General features: G+C 45.6%; 1 protein-coding gene across 2 annotated transcripts in view; it reads right to left on the bottom strand.

The window, feature by feature from the left end:
* LOC138670461 (gamma-aminobutyric acid receptor subunit gamma-3-like) overlaps nucleotides 1–25103 on the bottom strand; it is a 1219385-nt gene that overhangs the window by 476605 nt on the left and 717677 nt on the right. For both annotated transcript variants that reach the window (XM_069757829.1, XM_069757830.1), the window contains exon 4: nucleotides 14573–14793. In XM_069757829.1, the coding sequence (XP_069613930.1) occupies nucleotides 14573–14793 (221 nt within the window). The remainder of the gene's footprint in view (nucleotides 1–14572; nucleotides 14794–25103) is intronic.

Below are 25103 nucleotides of genomic sequence, written 5' to 3'. Positions count from 1 at the left end.
CCCGTGTAAGGTGGTATGGTATGCGGGAAGAGCAACCTGACTTTCAGCAGGGTCACAATGTTGTTGTGTAGCGTGCACGGGGAATGTTGCGTTATGGGTCAATGTACCAGCAGACTCATCTATCACTGGCTGGGCAATGGGCAGGATGAGGAGGAAACACAGATATAGGCCCAAAGAATAAAGTTGGCTAAATGCAGTTCAAAATTGGTAACACAGGAATAACCAGGGGGCATTGCAGTGGAGGACAACTGGAATGAGAGGCTGACACAGAGAGTAGGCCCAAATCAGTAAGTAGTCGAAATGCAGTTCAAAATTGGCAACCGTAGTAAACAGGCGGCACAGCTTTGTTCAGTGGAGGAGAACAGCAAGGAGTGGCAGACACCGATAGTAGGCCCCAACCCAACTAGTAGGCAAAATGCAGTCTAACATTAACAACTACTTAACGAGCGCCTGAAAACGGAATTTCAGGACAGGAAACCAGGAGAACAGCAAGGAGTGGCAGACACCGATAGTAGGCCCCAAACCAACTAGTACGCCAAATGCAGTTGTTCCGTTTAACCACAATTTAATGAGAGCCTGAAGATAGAAGTTCAGGAAAGGCAACCTGGAGAACACCTTGGAGTGGAACACACCATCTCTCTACACCCCATACCCAATTTGTAGGCCTAATGCAGTGTAGTTTCCAAGAACTACTAAACGAGAGCCGGAAGATCGAAGCTCAGGAAAGGCAACCTGGAGAACACCTTGGAGTGGAACACACCATCTCTCTACACCCCATACCCAATTTGTAGGCCTAATGCAGTGTAGTTTCCAACAACTACTAAACGAGAGCATGAAGATCGAAGCATTGGCGAGGAAACCTGGGGAACACCTTGGAGTGGAACACACCATCTCTCTACACCCCATACCCAATTTGTAGGCCTAATGCAGTGTAGTTTCCAAGAAAAACTAAACGAGAGCCGGAAGATCGAAGCTCAGGAAAGGCAACCTGGAAAACACCTTGGAGTGGAACACACCATCTCTCTACACCCCATACCCAATTTGTAGGCCTAATGCAGCGTAGTTTCCAACAACTACTAAACGAGAGCATGATGATCGAAGCATTGGCGAGGAAACCTGGGGAACACCTTGGAGTGGAACACACCATCTCTCTACACCCCATACCCAATTTGTAGGCCTAATGCAGCGTAGTTTCCAACAACTACTAAGCGAGAGCTGGAAGATTGAAGCTCAGGAAAGGCAACCTGGGGAACACCTTGGAGTGGAACACACCATCTCTCTACACCCCATACCCAATTTGTAGACCCAATGCAGCGTAGTTTCCAAGAACTACTAAACGAGAGCCGGAAGATCGAAGCTCAGGAAAGGCAACCTGGGGAACACCTTGGAGTGTAACAAACCCTCTCTCTACACCACGGAAGGGCTGATTCTTAGGATGGAAGGCTGTCAGAAAGAAGCAGGGCGCGTCCGAGGGTCATTATATTCTTATTAGGTATATACTCACCCTCGGACGCGCCCTGCTTCTTTATTTGTAATGAATGTTTATTTGCAATGTGGTTTTGACTTACTCTATTTTTTTGGTAAATAATGATTTTATTATTTTCATTGTTTTGCATCTTCTTGGCAATAATATAAAGAAGACGCGACAGGACAACACTCGGTGGATGCCATATATGTGTTTAAAATTGAAAAAACCTTTCAGTTAACTACTTGCAGGAGAAAGTTATTGTAGCTGGTGGCCATTTTTAGTACTGTACCAGATTTTTGTTGTATGTGTTTGTTTTTAATGTTAAAATGTCTGCATTTGATATCTCTCCAGTATTTTCTTTTTTAAAAGCAAAATACTTATTTTTATATTTTCTGATGTTGGTTCCAGGGGTACACGGGCAGCAGTGGTGTGGTCAGTGGAGGCCTAGTGGAAGGAGTGACCGCAGACAGGCATCGAAGGCCTAAAATAATAACACATGGCTGTAGGCAATTCTAAATTGGTTACAGGGGTACACGGGCAGCAGTGCCCTGGTCAGTGTAGTAGTAGTTGAAAGAATGGACCGCAGACAGGCATCGAAGGCCTAAAATAAAAAAATTGGGCTGGCTGTAGGCAATTTTAAATTGGTTCCAGGGGTACACGGGCAGCAGTGGTGTGGTCAGTGGAGGCCTAGTGGAAGGAGTGACCGCAGACAGGCATCGAAGGCCTAAAATAATAACACATGGCTGTAGGCAATTTTAAATTGGTTCCAGGGGTACACGGGCAGCAGTGGTGTGGTCAGTGGAGGCCTAGTGGAAGGAGTGACCACAGACAGGCATCGAAGGCCTAAAATAATAACACATGGCTGTAGGCAATTTTAAATTGGTTCCAGGGGTACACGGGCAGCAGTGCCCTGGTCAGTGTAGTAGTAGTTGAAAGAATGGACCGCAGACAGGCATCGAAGGCCTAAAATAAAAAAATTGGGCTGGCTGTAGGCAATTTTAAATTGGTTCCAGGGGTACACGGGCAGCAGTGGTGTGGTCAGTGGAGGCCTAGTGGAAGGAGTGACCGCAGACAGGCATCGAAGGCCTAAAATAATAACACATGGCTGTAGGCAATTCTAAATTGGTTACAGGGGTACACGGGCAGCAGTGCCCTGGTCAGTGTAGTAGTAGTTGAAAGAATGGACCGCAGACAGGCATCGAAGGCCTAAAATAAAAAAATTGGGCTGGCTGTAGGCAATTTTAAATTGGTTCCAGGGGTACACGGGCAGCAGTGGTGTGGTCAGTGGAGGCCTAGTGGAAGGAGTGACCGCAGACAGGCATCGAAGGCCTAAAATAATAACACATGGCTGTAGGCAATTTTAAATTGGTTCCAGGGGTACACGGGCAGCAGTGGTGTGGTCAGTGGAGGCCTAGTGGAAGGAGTGACCACAGACAGGCATCGAAGGCCTAAAATAATAACACATGGCTGTAGGCAATTTTAAATTGGTTCCAGGGGTACACGGGCAGCAGTGCCCTGGTCAGTGTAGTAGTAGTTGAAAGAATGGACCGCAGACAGGCATCGAAGGCCTAAAATAAAAAAATTGGGCTGGCTGTAGGCAATTTTAAATTGGTTCCAGGGGTACACGGGCAGCAGTGGTGTGGTCAGTGGAGGCCTAGTGGAAGGAGTGACCGCAGACAGGCATCGAAGGCCTAAAATAATAACACATGGCTGTAGGCAATTTTAAATTGGTTCCAGGGGTACACGGGCAGCAGTGCCCTGGTCAGTGTAGTAGTAGTTGAAAGAATGGACCGCAGACAGGCATCGAAGGCCTAAAATAAAAAAATTGGGCTGGCTGTAGGCAATTTTAAATTGGTTCCAGGGGTACAAGGGCAGCAGTGGTGTGGTCAGTGGAGGCCTAGTGGAAGGAGTGACCGCAGACAGGCATCGAAGGCCTAAAATAATAACACATGGCTGTAGGCAATTTTAAATTGGTTCCAGGGGTACACGGGCAGCAGTGGTGTGGTCAGTGGAGGCCTAGTGGAAGGAGTGACCGCAGACAGGCATCGAAGGCCTAAAATAATAACACATGGCTGTAGGCAATTTTAAATTGGTTCCAGGGGTACACGGGCAGCAGTGGTGTGGTCAGTGGAGGCCTAGTGGAAGGAGTGACCGCAGAGAGGCATTGAAGGCCTAAAATAATAACACATGGCTGTAGGCAATTTTAAATTGGTTCCAGGGGTACACGGGCAGCAGTGCCCTGGTCAGTGTAGTAGTAGTTGAAAGAATGGACCGCAGACAGGCATCGAAGGCCTAAAATAAAAAAATTGGGCTGGCTGTAGGCAATTTTAAATTGGTTCCAGGGGTACACGGGCAGCAGTGGTGTGGTCAGTGGAGGCCTAGTGGAAGGACTGACCGCAGACAGGCATCGAAGGCCTAAAATAATAACACATGGCTGTAGGCAATTTTAAATTGGTTCCAGGGGTACACGGGCAGCAGTGGTGTGGTCAGTGGAGGCCTAGTGGAAGGAGTGACCGCAGACAGGCATCGAAGGCCTAAAATAATAACACATGGCTGTAGGCAATTCTAAATTGGTTACAGGGGTACACGGGCAGCAGTGCCCTGGTCAGTGTAGTAGTAGTTGAAAGAATGGACCGCAGACAGGCATCGAAGGCCTAAAATAAAAAAATTGGGCTGGCTGTAGGCAATTTTAAATTGGTTCCAGGGGTACACGGGCAGCAGTGGTGTGGTCAGTGGAGGCCTAGTGGAAGGAGTGACCGCAGACAGGCATCGAAGGCCTAAAATAATAACACATGGCTGTAGGCAATTTTAAATTGGTTCCAGGGGTACACGGGCAGCAGTGCCCTGGTCAGTGTAGTAGTAGTTGAAAGAATGGACCGCAGACAGGCATCGAAGGCCTAAAATAAAAAAATTGGGCTGGCTGTAGGCAATTTTAAATTGGTTCCAGGGGTACACGGGCAGCAGTGGTGTGGTCAGTGGAGGCCTAGTGGAAGGAGTGACCGCAGACAGGCATCGAAGGCCTAAAATAATAACACATGGCTGTAGGCAATTTTAAATTGGTTCCAGGGGTACACGGGCAGCAGTGGTGTGGTCAGTGGAGGCCTAGTGGAAGGAGTGACCGCAGACAGGCATCGAAGGCCTAAAATAATAACACATGGCTGTAGGCAATTTTAAATTGGTTCCAGGGGTACACGGGCAGCAGTGGTGTGGTCAGTGGAGGCCTAGTGGAAGGAGTGACCGCAGACAGGCATCGAAGGCCTAAAATAATAACACATGGCTGTAGGCAATTTTAAATTGGTTCCAGGGGTACACGGGCAGCAGTGCCCTGGTCAGTGTAGTAGTAGTTGAAAGAATGGACCGCAGACAGGCATCGAAGGCCTAAAATAAAAAAATTGGGCTGGCTGTAGGCAATTTTAAATTGGTTCCAGGGGTACACGGGCAGCAGTGGTGTGGTCAGTGGAGGCCTAGTGGAAGGAGTGACCGCAGACAGGCATCGAAGGCCTAAAATAATAACCATGGCTGTAGGCAATTTTAAATTGGTTCCAGGGGTACACGGGCAGCAGTGGTGTGGTCAGTGGAGGCCTAGTGGAAGGAGTGACCGCAGACAGGCATCGAAGGCCTAAAGTAATAACACATGGCTGTAGGCAATTTTAAATTGGTTCCAGGGGTACACGGGCAGCAGTGGTGTGGTCAGTGGAGGCCTAGTGGAAGGAGTGACCGCAGACAGGCATCGAAGGCCTAAAATTATAACACATGGCTGTAGGCAATTTTAAATTGGTTCCAGGGGTACACGGGCAGCAGTGCCCTGGTCAGTGTAGTAGTAGTTGAAAGAATGGACCGCAGACAGGCATCGAAGGCCTAAAATAAAAAAATTGGGCTGGCTGTAGGCAATTTTAAATTGGTTCCAGGGGTACACGGGCAGCAGTGGTGTGGTCAGTGGAGGCCTAGTGGAAGGAGTGACCGCAGACAGGCATCGAAGGCCTAAAATAATAACACATGGCTGTAGGCAATTTTAAATTGGTTCCAGGAGTACACGGGCAGCAGTGGTGTGGTCAGTGGAGGCCTAGTGGAAGGAGTGACCGCAGACAGGCATCGAAGGCCTAAAATAATAACACATGGCTGTAGGCAATTTTAAATTGGTTCCAGGGGTACACGGGCAGCAGTGGTGTGGTCAGTGGAGGCCTAGTGGAAGGAGTGACCGCAGACAGGCATCGAAGGCCTAAAATAATAACACATGGCTGTAGGCAATTCTAAATTGGTTACAGGGGTACACGGGCAGCAGTGGTGTGGTCAGTGGAGGCCTAGTGGAAGGAGTGACCGCAGACAGGCATCGAAGGCCTAAAATAATAACACATGGCTGTAGGCAATTTTAAATTGGTTCCAGGGGTACACGGGCAGCAGTGGTGTGGTCAGTGGAGGCCTAGTGGAAGGAGTGACCACAGACAGGCATCGAAGGCCTAACATAACAAAAATGTCAATACAATGGTATTGTCAGTGGCAGGCATTGAAGGTTGTCAGCGCATAGACTAAACATTGGTGGAGCTGTGAGATAATTTTGCAAGTGGTAGAGCACTGTTTGAGCTGGGGTGGGGGGAAACTGTCTTGTGGCCGGCGGTACAGGCCCAGGGCCCCTCATATTACAACGGTGTGTCTGACGTTGGGTGCGCACCACCACCGCCAGAGACACTTTATTGTACTAGGAGGGACCCAGTGGCAGTGCCGTCGACCAAAAGCGGGCTTACCCACCTCTTCAGACAAACTGCACTCTCACGGGTGCTGTCGCCAAGTGTCGATACCACGGCCCCGTGTGGGGAGTTTGGCCATTTAGTGAGGTGTAAACATGTCGTATGCTGGACAATCAGGTGCAGAAAATTATGAGATTGGAAAAGGCATTCAGAATAGTCCACAGGCAAGACCTTTTCATAGGAAAGCTAGGTGTCAGCCGGGCAAGGTGGGGCAAAAGATTTCGAAATCCAGTTGTGGTTCATTTTAATGAAGGTTAGATCATCTACATTTTGGGTAGCCAGACGAGTCCTTTTTTCTGTTAGTATTGAACCTGCAGCACTGAATACTCTTTCTGATAGGACACTAGCTGCCGGGCAAGCAAGCTCCTGCAATGCATATTCTGCCAATTCTGGCCAGGTGTCTAATTTTGATGCCCAGTAATCAAATGGGAATGACGGTTGAGGGAGAACATCGATAAGGGATGAAAAATAGTTTGTAACCATACTGGACAAATGTTGTCTCCTGTCACTTTGAATTGATGCTGCAGTACCTGTCCTGTCTGCGGTCATAGCAAAATCACTCCACAACCTGGTCAGAAAACCCCTCTGGCCAACGCCACTTCTGATTTCTGCCCCTCTAACTCCTCTGGTCTGCTGGCCCCTGCAGCTCGTGTGAGAACGATCACGGGCGCTGTGTGCAGGGAATGCCAGAAGCAAACGGTCAACAAGAGTTGATTGTTTGGTTGCTAATATTAGTTCCAAGTTCTCATGTGGAATTATATTTTGCAATTTGCCTTTATAGCGAGGATCAAGGAGGCAGGCCAACCAGTAATCGTCATCATTCATCATTTTAGTTATGCGTGTGTCCCTTTTGAGGATACGTAAGGCATAATCCGCCATGTGGGCCAAAGTTCCAGTTCTCAAATCTGCGGTTGTGCTTGGTTGAGGGGCAGTTTCAGGCAAATCAACGTCACTTGTGTCCCTCAAAAAACCAGAACCCGGCCTTGCCGCGCCACCAATTTCCAGTGGCCCCGGAAAAGCTTCCTCATTAAAAATATAATCATCCCCATCATCCTCCTCGTCCTCCTCCTCCTCTTCACCCGCTACCTCGTCCTGTACACTGCCCTGGCCAGACAATGGCTGACTGTCATCAAGGCTTTCCTCTTCCTCAGCTGCAGACGCCTGATCCTTTATGTGCGTCAAACTTTGCATCAGCAGACGCATTAGGGGGATGCTCATGCTTATTATGGCGTTGTCTGCACTAACAAGCCGTGTGCATTCCTCAAAACACTGAAGGACTTGACACATGTCTTGAATCTTCGACCACTGCACACCTGACAACTCCATGTCTGCCATCCTACTGCCTGCCCGTGTATGTGTATCCTCCCACAAAAACATAACAGCCCGCCTCTGTTCACACAGTCTCTGAAGCATGTGCAGTGTTGAGTTCCACCTTGTTGCAACGTCTATGATTAGGCGATGCTGGGGAAGGTTCAAAGAACGCTGATAGGTCTGCATACGGCTGGAGTGTACGGGCGAACGGCGGATATGTGAGCAAAGTCCACGCACTTTGAGGAGCAGGTCGGATAACCCCGGATAACTTTTCAGGAAGCACTGCACCACCAGGTTTAAGGTGTGAGCCAGGCAAGGAATGTGTTTCAGTTGGGAAAGGGAGATGGCAGCCATGAAATTCCTTCCGTTATCACTCACTACCTTGCCTGCCTCAAGATCTACAGTGCCCAGCCACGACTGCGTTTCTTTCTGCAAGAACTCGGACAGAACTTCCACGGTGTGTCTGTTGTCGCCCAAACACTTCATAGCCAATACAGCCTGCTGACGTTTGCCAGTAGCTGCCCCATAATGGGAGACCTGGTGTGCAACAGTGGCAGCTGCGGATGGAGTGGTTGTGCGACTGCGGTCTGTGGACGAGCTCTCGCTTCTGCAGGAGGACGAAGAGGAGGAGGAGGGGGTGCGAACGGCTACAGCCAATTGTTTCCTAGACCGTGGGCTAGGCAGAACTGTCCCAAACTTGCTGTCCCCTGTGGACCCTGCATCCACCACATTTACCCAGTGTGCCGTGATGGACACGTAACGTCCCTGGCCATGCCTACTGGTCCATGCATCTGTTGTCAGGTGCACCTTTGTGCTCACAGATTGCCTGAGTGCATGGACGATGCGCTCTTTAACATGCTGGTGGAGGGCTGGGATGGCTTTTCTGGAAAAAAAGTGTCGACTGGGTAGCTCGTAGCGTGGTACAGCGTAGTCCATCAGGGCTTTGAAAGCTTCGCTTTCAACTAACCGGTAGGGCATCATCTCTAACGAGATTAGTCTAGCTATGTGTGCGTTCAAACCCTGTGTACGCGGATGCGAGGCTAAGTACTTCCTTTTTCTAACCATAGTCTCATGTAGGGTGAGCTGGACTGGAGAGCTGGAGATCGTGGAACTAGCGGGGGTGCCGGTGGACATGGCAGACTGAGAGACGGTGGCAGATGGTATTGTTGCCACCGGTGCCCTAGATGCAGTGTTTCCTACTACGAAACTGGTGATTCCCTGACCCTGACGGCTTTGGCCTGGCAAAGAAACCTGCACAGATACTGCAGGTGGTGCGGAAAATGGTGGCCCTACACTGCCGGAAGGGATGTTGCGTTGCTGACTAGCTTCATTGGCCGAGGGTGCTACAACCTTAAGGGACGTTTGGTAGTTAGTCCAGGCTTGCAAATGCATGGTGGTTAAATGTCTATGCATGCAACTTGTATTGAGACTTTTCAGATTCTGTCCTCTGCTTAAGGTAGTTGAACATTTTTGACAGATGACTTTGCGCTGATCAATTGGATGTTGTTTAAAAAAATGCCAGACTGCACTCTTTCTAGCATCGGATACCTTTTCAGGCATTGCAGACTGAGCTTTAACCGGATGGCCACACTGTCCTCCAACAGGTTTTAGCTTTGCCACGCGTTTTGGGCAAGATACGGGCCCGGCAGATGGAACCTGTTGCGATGTTGATGCCTGCTGCGGCCCCTCCTCCTCCGCTTCAGAACTGCTGCCGCCTGCACCCTGTTCCCCCAATGGCTGCCAATCGGGGTCAAGAACTGGGTCATCTATTACCTCTTCTTGTAGCTCGTGTGCAACTTCGTCTGTGTCACCGTGTCGGTCGGTGGTATAGCGTTCGTGATGGGGCAACATAGTCTCATCAGGGTCTGATTCTTGATCAGCACCCTGCGAGGGCAATGTTGTGGTCTGAGTCAAAGGACCAGCATAGTAGTCTGGCTGTGGCTGTGCATCAGTGCACTCCATGTCAGATTCAACTTGTAATGGGCATGGACTGTTAACTGCTTCACTTTCTAAGCCAGGGACGGTATGTGTAAAGAGCTCCATGGAGTAACCCGTTGTGTCGCCTGCTGCATTCTTCTCTGTTGTTGTTTTTGCTGAAGAGGACAAGGAAGCGACTTGTCCCTGACCGTGAACATCCACTAACGACGCGCTGCTTTGACATTTACCAGTTTCACGAGAGGAGGCAAAAGAGCTAGAGGCTGAGTCAGCAAGATAAGCCAAAACTTGCTCTTGCTGCTCCGGCTTTAAAAGCGGTTTTCCTACTCCCAGAAAAGGGAGCGTTCGAGGCCTTGTGTAGCCAGACGACGAACCTGGCTCCACAGCTCCAGACTTAGGTGCAATATTTTTTTTCCCACGACCAGCTGATGCTCCACCACTACCACTACCCTCATTACCAGCTGACAATGAACGCCCCCGGCCATGACCTCTTCCACCATACTTCCTCATTGTTTTAAAAACGTAAACAAACTAACGGTATTTGTTGCTGTCACACAAATTACACGGTGAGCTATAACTTCAGTATGATTTAGCTACCCCTTTACAGGTGAGTGAGACCACAACGAAAATCAGGCACAATGTTACACACTCTGTTGTTGGTGGCAACAAATGAGAGAGATGCCACACACGCAGGACTGTCACTGAAGCACAAATGTAAATATTAATCTCCCACTGATTTGATTTTTTTTTTTTTTTTCAGGGAGACTTTAGGAAAAAAAAAATAGAATAAAATGATTTTTTCAGGAAGAATTTAGAAACCAAAGAAAATAAAATGATTTTTTCAAGGAGAATTTAGAAAACAAATAAAACAAAAAAAGGCTTTCTATGGCCCACTGAGTGAGAGATGACGCACACAGGAGTCAGGAGTGGCACACAAGCCCAGAGGCCAATATTTATCTCCCACTGATTGATGTAGTGATTTTTTCAGGTAGATTTTGGAACCCAAATCAAGCTAAAAAAAATAATAGGCTTTCTATGGCCCACAATTGGAGAGAGAGAGAGAGAGAGAGAGAGAGATGGCACACCCAGGAGTCAAGACTGGCACACAAGCAGAAAGGGCAATATTAATCTCCCACTGATTTGTTTTTTTTTTTTTTTTTTTCAGGGAGACTTTAGGAAAAAAAAAATAGAATAAAATGATTTTTTCAGGAAGAATTTAGAAACCAAATAAAATAAAATGATTTTTTCAGGGAGAATTTAGAAAACAAATAAAACAAAAAAAGGCTTTCTATGGCCCACTGAGTGAGAGATGACGCACACAGGAGTCAGGAGTGGCACACAAGCCCAGAGGCCAATATTTATCTCCCACTAATTGATGTAGTGATTTTTTCAGGTAGATTTTGGAACCCAAATCAAGCTAAAAAAAATAATAGGCTTTCTATGGCCCACAATTGGAGAGAGAGAGAGAGAGAGATGGCACACCCAGGAGTCAAGACTGGCACACAAGCAGAAAGGGCAATATTAATCTCCCACTGATTTGTTTTTTTTTGTTTTTTTTTTTTCAGGGAGACTTTAGGAAAAAAAAAAAAATAAAATGATTTTTTCAGGAAGAATTTAGAAACCAAATAAAATAAAATGATTTTTTCAGGGAGAATTTAGAAAACAAATAAAACAAAAAAAGGCTTTCTATGGCCCACTGAGTGAGAGATGACGCACACAGGAGTCAGGAGTGGCACACAAGCCCAGAGGCCAATATTTATCTCCCACTGATTGATGTAGTGATTTTTTCAGGTAGATTTTGGAACCCAAATCAAGCTAAAAAAATAATAGGCTTTCTATGGCCCACAATTGGAGAGAGAGAGAGAGATGGCACACCCAGGAGTCAAGACTGGCACACAAGCAGAAAGGGCAATATTAATCTCCCACTGATTTGTTTTTTTTGTTTTTTTTTTCAGGGAGACTTTAGGAAAAAAAAAATAGAATAAAATGATTTTTTCAGGAAGAATTTAGAAACCAAATAAAATAAAATGATTTTTTCAGGGAGAATTTAGAAAACAAATAAAACAAAAAAAGGCTTTCTATGGCCCACTGAGTGAGAGATGACGCACACAGGAGTCAGGAGTGGCACACAAGCCCAGAGGCCAATATTTATCTCCCACTTTTTTTTTTTGGTTCCAGGGAAAATTTATAAACCCAATAAAAAAAATAATAAATAGGCTTTCTATGGCCCACTATCTGAGAGACAGAGAGAGATGGCACGCTTAGGACTGGCACACAAGCCCAAAGGCCAATATTAATCTCCCTTTTTTTTTGTAAGGGAGAATTTATAAAACAAAAAAAAAAAAAATAAATAGGCTTTCTATGGCCCACTATTTGTGAGAGAGATGGCACGCTCAGGACTGGCACACAAGCCCAGAGGCCAATATTAATCTCCCACTTTTTTTTTTTTTCCAGGGAAAATTTATAAACCCAATAAAAAAAATAAAAAATAAATAGGCTTTCTATGGCCCACTATCTGAGAGCGAGAGATGGCACGCTTAGGACTGGCACACAAGCCCAAAGGCCAATATTAATCTCCCACTGATTGATTTATTGATTTTTTCAGGTAGAATTTAGAACCCAAATAAAGCAAAAAAAAAAAAAAAATGGGCTTTCTATGGCCCACTGAGTGAGTGATGATGCACACAGGAGTCAGGAGTGGCACACAAGCCCTGAGGCCAATATTTTTCTCCCACTGATTGATGTAGTGATTTTTTCAGGTAGATTTTAGAACCAAAATCAAGCAAAAAAATAAATAGGCTTTCTATGGCCCACTGAGTGAGTGATGATGCACACAGGAGTCAAGAGTGGCACACAAGCCCTGAGGCCAATATTTTTCTCCCACTGATTGATGTAGTGATTTTTTCAGGTAGATTTTAGAACCAAAATCAAGCAAAAAAATAAATAGGCTTTCTATGGCCCACTGAGTGAGTGATGATGCACACAGGAGTCAAGAGTGGCACACAAGCCCTGAGGCCAATATTTTTCTCCCACTGATTGATGTAGTGATTTTTTCAGGTAGATTTTAGAACCAAAATCAAGCAAAAAAATAAATAGGCTTTCTATGGCCCACTGAGTGAGTGATGATGCACACAGGAGTCAAGAGTGGCACACAAGCCCTGAGGCCAATATTTTTCTCCCACTGATTGATGTAGTGATTTTTTCAGGTAGATTTTATAACCCAAATCAAGCAAAAAAATAAATAGGCTTTCTATGGCCCACTGAGTGAGAGATGACACAGACAGGGATGGCACTCTAGCAGAAATGTCAATCTTAATCTCCCACAAAAAAAAAAAAAAAAACAGGGAGTGTCCTTCAATTACTATCTCCCTGCAGTAATCTCAGCCAGGTATGGCAGGCAGCAATAAGGAGTGGACTGATGCATAAATTAAATAAAAAGTGTATACAAACCAAAAAGATAGCTGTGCAGAAAGGAAGGAACAAGAGGATTTGTGCTTTGAAAAAAGCAGTTGGTTTGCACAGCGGCGTACACACAGCAATGCAGCTATCAGGGAGCCTTCTAGGGCAGCCCAATGAGCTACAGCGCTGAGGGGGAAAAAAAAAAAATGTAGCTTCCACTGTCCCTGCACACCGAAGGTGGTGTTGGGCAGTGGAAATCACTACAGCACAAGCGGTTTGGTGGTTAATGGACCCTGCCTAACGCTATCCCTGCTTCTGACGAAGCGGCAGCAACCTCTCCCTAAGCTCAGATCAGCAGCAGTAACATGGCGGTCGGCGGGAACGCCCCTTTATAGCCCCTGTGACGCCGCAGACAGCAAGCCAATCACTGCAATGCCCTTCTCTAAGATGGTGGGGACCAGGACCTATGTCATCACGCTGCCCACACTCTGCATTTACCTTCATTGGCTGAGAAATGGCGCTTTTCGCGTCATTGAAACGCGACTTTGGCGCGAAAGTCGCGTACCGCATGGCCGACCCCGCACAGGGGTCGGATCGGGTTTCATGAAACCCGACTTTGCCAAAAGTCGGCGACTTTTGAAAATGAACGACCCGTTTCGCTCAACCCTAGTGGTGACAATGAGACAGGGGAAGGGCAAATAACTTTAAGTGCCCCTGCAGCAGTGCAATGAAAAAAAGGCTGGAGTAGAGCTTTAAGCAGAATAGCACGCCATTTTTATTTTATATAAACAGATCTTGCTACATCTTCCCTACTTTTTTTTATAGAACTAAACATTAAATAAATCCATCATTCACTTATCAACATCATTGAATGCTTTTAAAGGGAACCTGTCACCCCGAAAATCGCGGGTGAGGTAAGCCCACCAGCATCAGGGGCTTATCTACAGCATTCTTTAATGCTGTAGATAAGCCCCCGATGTTACCTGAAAGAGGAGAAGAAGACGTTAGATTATACTCACCCAGGGGCGGTCCCGCTGCTGGTCCGGTCGGATGAGTGTCTCTGGTCTGCTCCGGCGCCTCCCATCTTTATTCCATGATGTCCTCTTCTGATCTTCAGCCACGGCTCCGGCGCAGGCGTACTTTGTCTGCCCTGTTGAGGGCAGAGCAAAGTACTGCAGTGCGCAGGCGCCGGGCCTTTCTGACCTTTCCGGCACCTGCGCACTGCAGTACTTTGTTCTGCCCTCAACAGGGCAGACAAAGTACACCTGTGCCGGAGCCGTGGCTGAAGATCAGAAGAGGACGTCTTGGAATGAAGATAGGAGATGCCGCAGCGGACCAGAGACGCCCATCCGACCAGACCAGCAGCGGGACCGCCCCTGGGTGAGTATAATCTAACGTCTTTTTCTCCTCTTTCAGGTAACATCGGGGGCTTATCTACAGCATTACAGAATGCTGTAGATAAGCCCCTGATGCCGGTGGGCTTACCTCACCCGCGATTTTTTGGGTGACAGTTTCCCTTTAAGTCCTCCTTAGCTGAGATTAATTGTAACACAACTGATTTTGACTAATATTATGCCATAAGATAAAACATGGGAAGGTGTAAAATGCCAAAGAAAACATCTTTACTGTATAAATATGAAAGCAAAGCAGATCAACCAAAAAGCCAATGAAGTAAATAACCAGCTAACTGTAAAAAGTGTCAACAAAAACATACCTTAATGTGTACAAAATTTTACCATCATTCCATATTCGTAGAAGTTGATTTGGAGTTGTAATCCAATGAGCCTCTGCAGTTTTTGAGTTACGAAAAATAGTGTCCGGGATCCAAATTAATCCAACCATATTGCTGTTTAGCGTTAAAATCTTCATGGTGCTATTGAACCTGAGACGATTGTCAGTCCATGTTTGAGCAAAAAATATGTCTATTTGGTATTCCTATAAATAAAAAAAACTGTGGGTTAAATTATTATTTTACATAGAGAGCTTTAATTTTTATCGTTTGTTTCAACGAAAATGTCAGGCTTGTTTCACACTGTTTCTCTCGTCACTGTCAGTTATATGAGCTCAGAAGATATGCATCTGAAATGATGCACAGCCTGGATGGATGCCGAGACATCAATCCACCATAGGGACCCACAAAGAAACGCGTAATGCATAGTATACATTTATTTTTAGTTTTCAGTAGCCGTCTGTATAAGGCCTGGTTTACACATTCAGTATTTGGTTAGTCTTTCACATCAGTATGTGTAAACTGAAATCAGGAGTGGAACAGTCAGAGGAAAAGTATAATAGACACACGTCACCACTTCTGTATTTATCACCCACTCCTGGTTTTGATTGACAAATACTGATGTTAAAGGGACACTGTCACCTGAATTTGGAGGGAACAATCTTCAGCCATGGAGGCGGGGTTTTGGGATTTTTGATTCACTCTTTCCTTACCAGCTGGCTGCATGCTGGCTGCAATATTGGATTGAAGTTCATTCTCTGTCCTCCATAGTACATGCCTGCACAAGGGAAGATTGCCTTGTGCAGGCGTGTACTATGGAGGACAGAGAATGAACTTCAATCCAATATTGCAGCCAGCGGGTAAGGAAAGGGTGAATCAAACACCCAAAAACCCCGCCTCCATGGCTGAAGATTGTTCCCTCCAAATTCAGGTGACAGTGTCCCTTTAAAACCTCACCAAATACTCAACATGTGCATGTGGCCTTATACAAACAATATGCAGGCACACTCCTGCCAGAGAGAGGTCAGAAGAACACATTTTAGGCCACTGTTTGGTGAATCGACACATATGAGGATCTAACACTATATATTGGGAGCTCTTCTGACATAACAGTAGGCTAGTTGTATAGATGCAACGTGAACGAAGCCAGCAAGGTTATATTTTTTAAATTATCTGTATGCAGCAGCTTATTTCGTTAGGGGACTTATTAATATTTGGCTCTAGGACTATACAAGTTTTTAATTATTCCACTTTTAATTCCAAATATTGCAACATTTTGGTTGTTCCATTGATCTCTATATTCTCTATGCTCTGTACATTATCAAACACTTTAGTACTATAATGACAAAAGCTAGAGAAAAATAGGTTTCCATCTTTTTTTCAGCTGCTACCCGATCATGCAGGAAATGATCAAATCAAAGAGAAGGCTAGATTTCCACGATGACCTTTTAGTGTGTTTTTATGTTGCGTATTTTCACTGTCAAAAAACGCAGCATTTTAAAGTTCCAACAAAGTAGATGGGCTTTACAGAACTCTCACACACTGTGCTTTTTTTTTTTTAATTCAGCATAAATTGACCTGTGGTGCGCGTTTCAAATCTGCAGTATGTCAATATCTCTTATGGGTATGTTGATCTTTCTGTGCGGATGTTCCCCATAGACTTCCATTAGATGCAGAAAATCAGCATATAGAAAACACATATGCATTTTTAGTGCATTTCCACAGTGGAAATGCATCAAAAATGCAAATGATGCATACCCAAGTATTTCAATTAAGTTTGTCAAATCCAAATACCAGTAAGCATCAAAAAGAAAGCAGCCGTATTTAAAGGATGACACACCAATAAGGGTATGTTTCCACGTTCCATATATGCAGCACTTTGGACGCAGCTCCACCCAAATCGCTGCCGGCTTTTGTACGCGCAGTGATTCCATATGTGTTCACTGCACCATGTGGAATCACCGCATCCTATACATTGGACTGTCATATTTATCTCGTGGAAACTGAGCGTCTCCGCAAGATAAATTGAAATGCTGCAGTCTATAAAGACGCGCCACATAGTGGAGAAGGGATTTCATAAAATCCCCTCCACTATGCTGTAACAACTGGCCGCTGCGGATTGGAAGCTGCAGCTGTATGCAGCGTCCAATCCACAGCAAATACTAAACAAGGAAACATGCACTAAGAGACAAACAACACAGGGTTGAAAAATGTGATAAAAAACATGTGAAAAAAACATAAAAAAATGCAAGAAACCTTTAAGGCCGGCGTCACACTAGCGAGTTTTACGGACGTCTGAGTGCAGAAAAAACGTCCGTAAAGCTCGCAAAACAAACGTCCCAATTATTCTCTATGCCCCTGCTCCTATCTGCCGTATTTTACTGATCAGTATTATACGGCTTTCTACGGCCGTAGAAAATCGCAGCATGCTGCGTTTGTCACCGTATTGCGCAAATAAAATGCCAATGAAAGTCTATGGAAGCCCCAAAAATACGGATTACACACGGACCAGCAGTGTGACTTGCGAGAAATACGCAGCGCTGTTAGAGAGAAAAGCCGGTAATTCAGTGCGGTGTACAGTAAAATCACTCTGACAGCTTCCAGTAGAATAGGTAGAATAAATGTGTACACATAGAATACATATATATATATATATATATATATATATATATATGTCAGTGAGACACATATATGTATATATATATTAATATTTCATCCAGCGCGATATAGCAGAAAGCCGGTAATTCAATTACCGGCTTTTGCTATCTCCTTCCTAAACCCGACATGATATGAGACCTGGTTTACATACAGTAAACCATCTCATATCACCATTTTTTTTGCATATGGAATGCACTAAAGATGCATATGCCTTTATTACCTGTTTATTACATATCTAATGCAATTCCAAAGAGAAAATCAGCACATAAGACTCAGCGTACTTATAAGAGAAATTGACATGTTTGCATAAAATAAAGCACAGTGTGCATGAGATCTCTATAATTTACATTTACTTTGCTGGAACTGTAAGATACTGCATTTTTTGGGTAATAAAAATACCTTTGCTGGTTGTCCTCATATGAACTCGAGCCTGGGAGCTTTCTAGGAAAGTTCCCACGATCTAGGGACAACCAGCAGAGGGCGCCTCACCGCAAATGAAGGTAAATATAGGTCATTGACCTACTTTACCTTCATTCTCCGGGGTTTTGCAGCAAGAAGAAGCGCTGCATTAGCAGAACTCCTTGCTGCAAATTTTTTTAACCCCTTCAGATGGATTTACATCGTGGGACTTTACAGATCTTCGGAAGGTATGTATATTGTTGGTTTATTATTTTGACTTTGTTACAGATCGAGGGTCTTCAGTGAGTGGATTGAGCGTAGAATAAATTATTACAACAACCTTTGTGATTTTTTCATTAAAATAATTTTTAATAATGTGTGTGTGTTTTTTAACCCTTTACTAGTATTGGATTAATAATGGATAGGTGTCATAATTGACGCCTCTCCATTATTAATTTGGCTTAATGTCACCTTACAATAGCAAGGTGGCATTAACCCTTCATTACCCCATATCCCACCACTTCACGGGAATGGGAATATAGTGGCCAAGTGCCAGAATAGGCACATCTTCCAGATGTGCCTTTTCTGGGGTAGCTGGGGGCAGGTGTTTTTAGCCAGGGGGGGGCAATAACCATGGACCCTCTCCAGGCTATTAATATCTGCCCTCAGTCACTGGCTTTACTACTCTGGCGGAGAAAATTGCGTGGGAGCCACGTCAATTTTTTCCGCCATTTAACCCTTTAATTTAATGGCTAGAACGGCCAAATTTTGCATATACACACTACTAACATTAGTAGTGTGGAATATGCAAAAAAAATGGTGATATGAGATGGTTTACTGTATGTAAACCATGTCTCATATCATGTCGGGTTTAGGAAGGAGATAGCAAAAGCCGGCAATTGAATTACCGGCTTTAAAGCTATCTAGCGCTGTATGAAGTAATAATATATATACATGTGTGTACTGACATATATATATATATATATATATATATATATATATAGACAGTATATATGGTTTTTTTTTCACATGGATGCCTTGTATAGCCGTATGTCGGTTTTGCAAGCCTGCGAGAAAAACACGTAGTACAGATGCCATACGGATTACATACGGAGGATGCCATGCGCAAAAAACGCTGACACACCCTGCCTATGGAGGAGCTACGGACCACTATTTTGGGCACTTTTCAGCATATTACGGCCGTATTATACGGACCGTATTATGTTACGCTGAGTGTGACTCCAGCCTTAATAATAGATGCAGAAATTCTGCAATATCAAAAACGCATCAAAAGTTCATTGTGGGAATGTAGCCTTAAGGTTAAGTTGCCATGATGAGTTTTTGGTGAATTTTTGATGCAGCATATTTTTATTACCCAAAAAATGCAGTATCTTACAGTTCCAGCAAAGTAAATGTAAATTATAGAGATCTCATGCACACTGTGCTTTATTTTATGCAAACATGTCAATTTCTCTTATAAGTACGCTGAGTTTTATGTGCTGATTTTCTCTTTGGAATTGCATTAGATATGTAATAAACAGGTAATAAAGGCATATGCATCTTTAGTGCATTCCTGGTGCAGAAAAGCTCTAAACCTGCATGTAATCAGCACATTACCATATCAACAAAGTTTTAACAAAGATAGGAAGTAGGGTTGAGCGAAACGGATCGGACAAATTCAAAAATCGCCGACTTTCGGCTAAGTCGGGTTTCATGAAACCCGACCCGATCCTAGTGTGGGATCGGCCATGAGGTCGGCAATCTTTGCGCCAAAGTCGCATTTCGTATGACACATTCAGCGCTATTTTTCAGCCAATGAAGGTGGACGCAGAGTGTGGGCAGCGTGATGACATAGGTCTCGGTCCCCACCATCTTAGAGAAGGGCATGACAGTGATTGGCTTGATTTCTGCAGCATCACAATGGCTATAAAGGGGCGTGCACACCGACCGCCATCTTACTTCTGCCGATCGTAGCATAGGGAGAGGTTGCCACAGCTTCATCAGAAGAAGGGATATAGTTAGGGAGGGAAGATTAAGCCCCGAAACTGCTTGTGCTGTAGCGAATTCCACTGTCCAACACCACCATTTGTTTGCAGGGACAGTGGAGGCTATATTTTTTGTGCATCAGCTCTCTAGTTTATTAGGCTGCCTTATAAGGCTCCCTGATAGCTGCATTGCTGTTTGCATGCCGCTGTGCAAACCAACTGCTTTTTTAAAAGCAAAACTCCTGTTGCTCCTTTCTGCACAGTTATCTTGTTTATTTGTCCACACTTTTGTGTGCAGCAGTCCTTTTTATTGCTGCAATTCTTGTCCTGAGATCATTATAGGGAGATTGAAATTGTACTACAGTCCTTGTATTTTTTCATGTATCTTCCAGCCACTTTCGGTCACTTACATTTTGTTGTTTTATGCACAGGGCCTGAGGTTTAGTTTAGTCTCCCCCCAAAAAAAGTGAGATTCAAATTATCACAAAGTGGATATACTGCAGTCCTGTTAGTTTGTGGTATATCAGCCAGCCACTTTCAGCACTTACATTGTGTTGTTTTTTGCACAGGGCCTGATTTTTCGTTCAGTCTCCCAAAAAAAGGGAGATTTAAAATCTCAACACGTTTATATACACCTTCTACCTTGTTTTACAGTACCATATAATGGTTGTTATTTTGGTTAGATTTTCCAAAAAATGAGGAAGTCAGGTGGAAGAGGCTGTGGGCGGTGGGTGCGAGCTGGTACTGATGGTGGTGCATCTGGTGGTAGTGGCAAAAGCACAATAGCACCTAAGGCTGGAGGTGTTGAGCCAGCGTCATCGTCTAGCTACACAAGGCCTCGAAGGCTTCCTTATCTGGGGGTAGGAAAATGGCTTTTAAAGCCAGAAAGGAAGGAAATAGATTTGGCTTTCCTTGCTGACTCAGCCTCTAGCTCCTTCCCCTCCTCTTCAGAAAGTTTCAAATATAAAAGCAGCGAGTCGTCAGTGGATGCTCCCGGTCAGGAACAAGATGTTTCCTTGTGTCCTTCACCCAAACCAAAAGTGAAGGATGCGTCTGGCGACACTACAGGTTACTCCATGGCGCTCTTTACACATACCGTGCCTGGGTTAGAACGGGAAAATTGTTAACTGCCCATTACAAGATGAATCGGACATGGAGTGCACTGATGCACAGCCACAGCTAGGTTATAATGCCGTTCCATTGACTCAGATCACTAAATTGCCCTCGCAGTGTACTGAGCCAGAATCTGGCCCTGATGAGACTATGGTGCCCCGTCCCGAACGCTATTGCACGGTGACACAGAGGAAGGTGCACATGACATTGAAGAGGAGGTGATAGATGACCCAGTTGTTGACCCAGATTGGCAGCCATTGGTGGAAGAGGGTGCCACTGCCAGTAGCTCAGAAGCGGAGGAGGATGATCCGCCGCAGCCATCTACATCGCAACAGCTGTCTTCTGGCAGGCCCGTTAGGCCAAAAATGTTTGTCAAAAACAAAAACAGTTTTAGGACAGCGTGGCCATCCGTGAAAGTAGCACAGAGTGCAATGCCTGAAAACGTATTCCATAGTAGGAAAAGTGCAGTGTGGCAATTTTTTAACCAAGATCCGAATGATCAGTCAAAAGTTATCTGTAAGAAATGCTCAAAGACCTTTAGCAGAGGGAAGAATCTTCAAAATTTAAATACAACGTGCATGCTTAGACATTTAACCAGCATGCACTTGCAAGCCTGGACTAACTACCAAACGTCCCGTACCATTGGTACACATGCTCAGAATGAAGGTAGTCAGCAATGCTACATTGCTTCCCTCACTGTGAGCCCACCGGTTAGGACACCACCAGCAGCAAATGTGGAGGAATCGTCGCAAGGCCAAAGCAGTCAGGGAATCACAAGGTTATTGGTAGGAAACACTATATGTAGGCCAACATCGAGAATACCATCACCAACCCTCTCTCAATCCGCCATGTCCACCACCACCACCGCTAGTTCCACCATATGCACCTCTCCAGTCCAGCTTACCCTACAAGAGACTCTCATTAGGAAAAGATAGTACTCATCCTCTCATCCACGTTCACAGGGTTTGAATGTCCACATTGCTAGACTAATCTCGTTAGAGATGATGCCCTACTGGTTGGTTGAATGTGAAGCTTTCAAATCCCTGATGGCCTACGCAGTACCATGCTATGACCTATCCAGTTGACACTTCTTTGCGAGAAAAGCCATCCCAGCCCTCCACCAGCATGTCACAGACCGCATTGTCCATGTACTGAGGCAATCAGTCAGTAGAAAGGTGCACCTCACAACAGATGCATGGACCAGTAGGCATGGCCAGGGACTTAACGTGTCCATCACGGCACACTGGGTTAATGTGGTGGATGCAGGGTCCACAGGGGACAGCCATAGTGGGACAGTTCTGCCTAGCCAACGGTCTAGGAAACAGTTGGCTGTAGGCGTTCGCCACCCCTCCTCCTCCTCCAGAAGAGAAAGCTCGTCCACAGAGGGCAGTCGCACGACCACTCCATCCGCAGCTGCCAGTGTTGCACACGAGGTATCCCATTATCGAACAGCTAGTGGTAAGCGTCAGCAGGCTGTGTTAGAAATTAAGTGTTTTGGCGACAACAGACACACCGCGGAAGTACTGGCCGAGTACTGGCAGCAAAAAACTCAATCATGGCTGCACAGTGTACATCTTGAGGCAGGCAAGGTAGTCAGTGATAACGGAAGGAATTTTATGGCTGCCATAGCCCTTTCAGAACTTAAACACATACCTTGCCTGGCAAACACCTTGAACCTGGTGGTGCAGTGCTTCCTCAAAAATTATCCGGAGTTACCATCCCTGCTCCTGAAGGTGCGAAGACTTTGCTCGCACATCCGCCGGTTGCCGTACACTCCAGCCGTATGCTGAACCATCAGCGATCGCTGAATGTTCCCCAGTACACGGGCAGGCAGTTGGATGGCAGACATGGAGTTGTCTGGTGTGCAGTGTTCAAAGCTCCAATACCTCTGTCAAGTCCTTCAGTCTTTTGGGGAATGCACATGGCTGGTAAGTGCAGATGACACCATCATAAGCATGAGCATCCAACTAATGCTTCTGCTGATGCAAAGTTTGACGCACATTAAGGGGCTGGCGTCTGCAGCCGAGGAGGAGGGAAGCCTTGATGACAGTCAGCCATTGTCTGGTCAGGGAACTCTCCTGGAAGAGGTGGCGGATGAAGAGGAGGAGGAGGCAGATGATGGGGATGAATATTTATGGGAGGAGGATGCTTCTCAGGGGGCAATAGAAACTGGTGGCGTTGCAAGGTCAAGTACAGGGTTTTTGCGGGACACAAGTGATGTTGATTTGCAAGAAAGTACTCCTCAACACAGCACAAGCAGTGTATTGACACCAGGAACATTGGTCCACATGGCTGAGTATGCCTTGCGTATCCTAAAAAGGGACCCCTGCATTATCAAAATGATGACTGATGACGATTACTGGTTGGCCTGTCTCCTGGATCCACGATATAAAGGAAAATTACGAAATATCATGCCACATGAGAACCTTGAGCAAATTTTGGCTACCAAACAAGCAACTCTTGCAGACCATTTGGTTCAGGCATTCCCAGCACACAGTGGCAGTGATGGTTCTCAGATGAGCCATAGGGGGCAACATGGCAGAGGTGTTAGAGGTGCACAAATCCGAAGTGGCGTTGGACAGAGGGGTTTTATGACCAGGTTGTGGAGTGATTTTGCAATGACCGCTGACACGACAGGTACTGTTGCATCGATTCAAAGTGACAAGAGACAGCATTTGTCCAGTATGGTTATGAACTACTTTTCCTCCCTTATCGATGTTCTCTCTCACAGGTCATTCCCCTTTGATTACTGGGCATCTAAAATAGATACCTGGCCTGAATTGGCAGAATATGCATTACAGGAGCTCACTTGCCCTGCTTCTAGTGTGCTATCAGAAAGAGTCTTCAGTGCTGCTGGTTTAATACTGACCGAAAAAAGGACACGTCTGGCTACCCAGAATGTTGATGATCTAATCTTCATTAAAATGAACCAATCATGGATTTCAAATTATTTTGCCCCACCTTCTCCTGCTGACACGTAGCTTGCCTGAAAAATGTCTTGCTTTTGGCCTCCTCTTACTGACTTCTCCAATTCGCCATTTGCAGCTGCTGAATGTCCACCATAGGCCATTTTTATACCTCCTTAAATGGGCTGACTCCCCCCACAGGGCTGTGATCACCACCTGACGCAAGCACCCGTGCGAGTGCCATTTGTCTGGACAGGTCTTGGCGACGGCACTGGCACAGGGTCCCTCATAGTACAATGAAGTGTCTCTGATGGTAGTGGTGGTGCACAACCAACGTCAGACACACCGTCGTAATATGAGGGGCCCTGTGACAGTACCGCCACCCACGAGAGAGTGTTCCCCCCCAGCTCGAACAGTGCTCTACCACTTGCAATACTTACTTCTCCCTGCTCCACCACTGTGTAGTCTGTGCTGTTAAATCCTTCAATGGCACTGCCAATACAAATTTGTTGAAATGATAGATGATAGTTAAAATATACAGGGGCCCTGGCCTCCATTTAGACCAGTTAATACGTTCTGCCTACTACCACTGTCTGCTACTCAGAAGAGAAGCCCACCCAGTACCTAGCTATGCCGCCTACTTTTTTATTGTGGGCCTACAAACTGTGTCTGCGCCACTCACTACAGTTGTCCTCCACTGAACAAAGCTATGCTGCCTGTTTAGTCCTGTTACCAATTTTGAACTGCATTTAGCCTACTTTTATATTTTGGTGCCTACTAACTGTGTCTGCGCCACTCATTACAATTGTCCTCCACTGAACAAAGCAATGCCGCCTGTTTATTCCTGTTACCAATTTTGAACTGTATTTATCCTACTTTTTTATTGTGGGCCTACAAACTGTGTCTGCACCACTCATTACAATTGTCCTCCACTGAACAAAGCTATGCTGCCTGTTTAGTCCTGTTACCAATTTTGAACTGCATTTAGCCTACTTTTTTATTGTGGGCCTACAAACTGGGTTTGCGCCACTCATTACAGTTGTCCTCCACTGAACAAAGCTATGCCACCTGTTTAGTCCTGTTACCAATTTTGAACTGCATTTAGCCTACTTTTTTGTTTTGGGCCTACTAACTGTGTCTGCACCACTCATTACAGTTGTCCTCCACTGAACAAAGCAATGCCGCCTGTTTAGTCCTGTTACCAATTTTGAACTGCATTTAGCCTACTTTATTATTTGGGCCTATATCTGTGTTTCCTCCTCATCTTGCCCATTGCCCAGCCACAGCTAGATGAGTCTGCTGGTACATTTACCCAGACCACTACATTCCCCTTGCACTCTACACAGCCAGAATCTGACCCTGCTGAAAGTCAGGTTCCCCTTCCCGCATACTATACCACCTTAGGCTACGTTCACACTAGCGTTGTGCGCCGCTGCATCGGCGACGCAACGCATA

Source organism: Ranitomeya imitator, chromosome 3 (assembly GCF_032444005.1).
Source record: "Ranitomeya imitator isolate aRanImi1 chromosome 3, aRanImi1.pri, whole genome shotgun sequence".
NCBI classification, from domain to species: Eukaryota; Metazoa; Chordata; class Amphibia; order Anura; family Dendrobatidae; genus Ranitomeya; species Ranitomeya imitator.
This window is presented reverse-complemented; position numbering and strand designations above follow the sequence as displayed.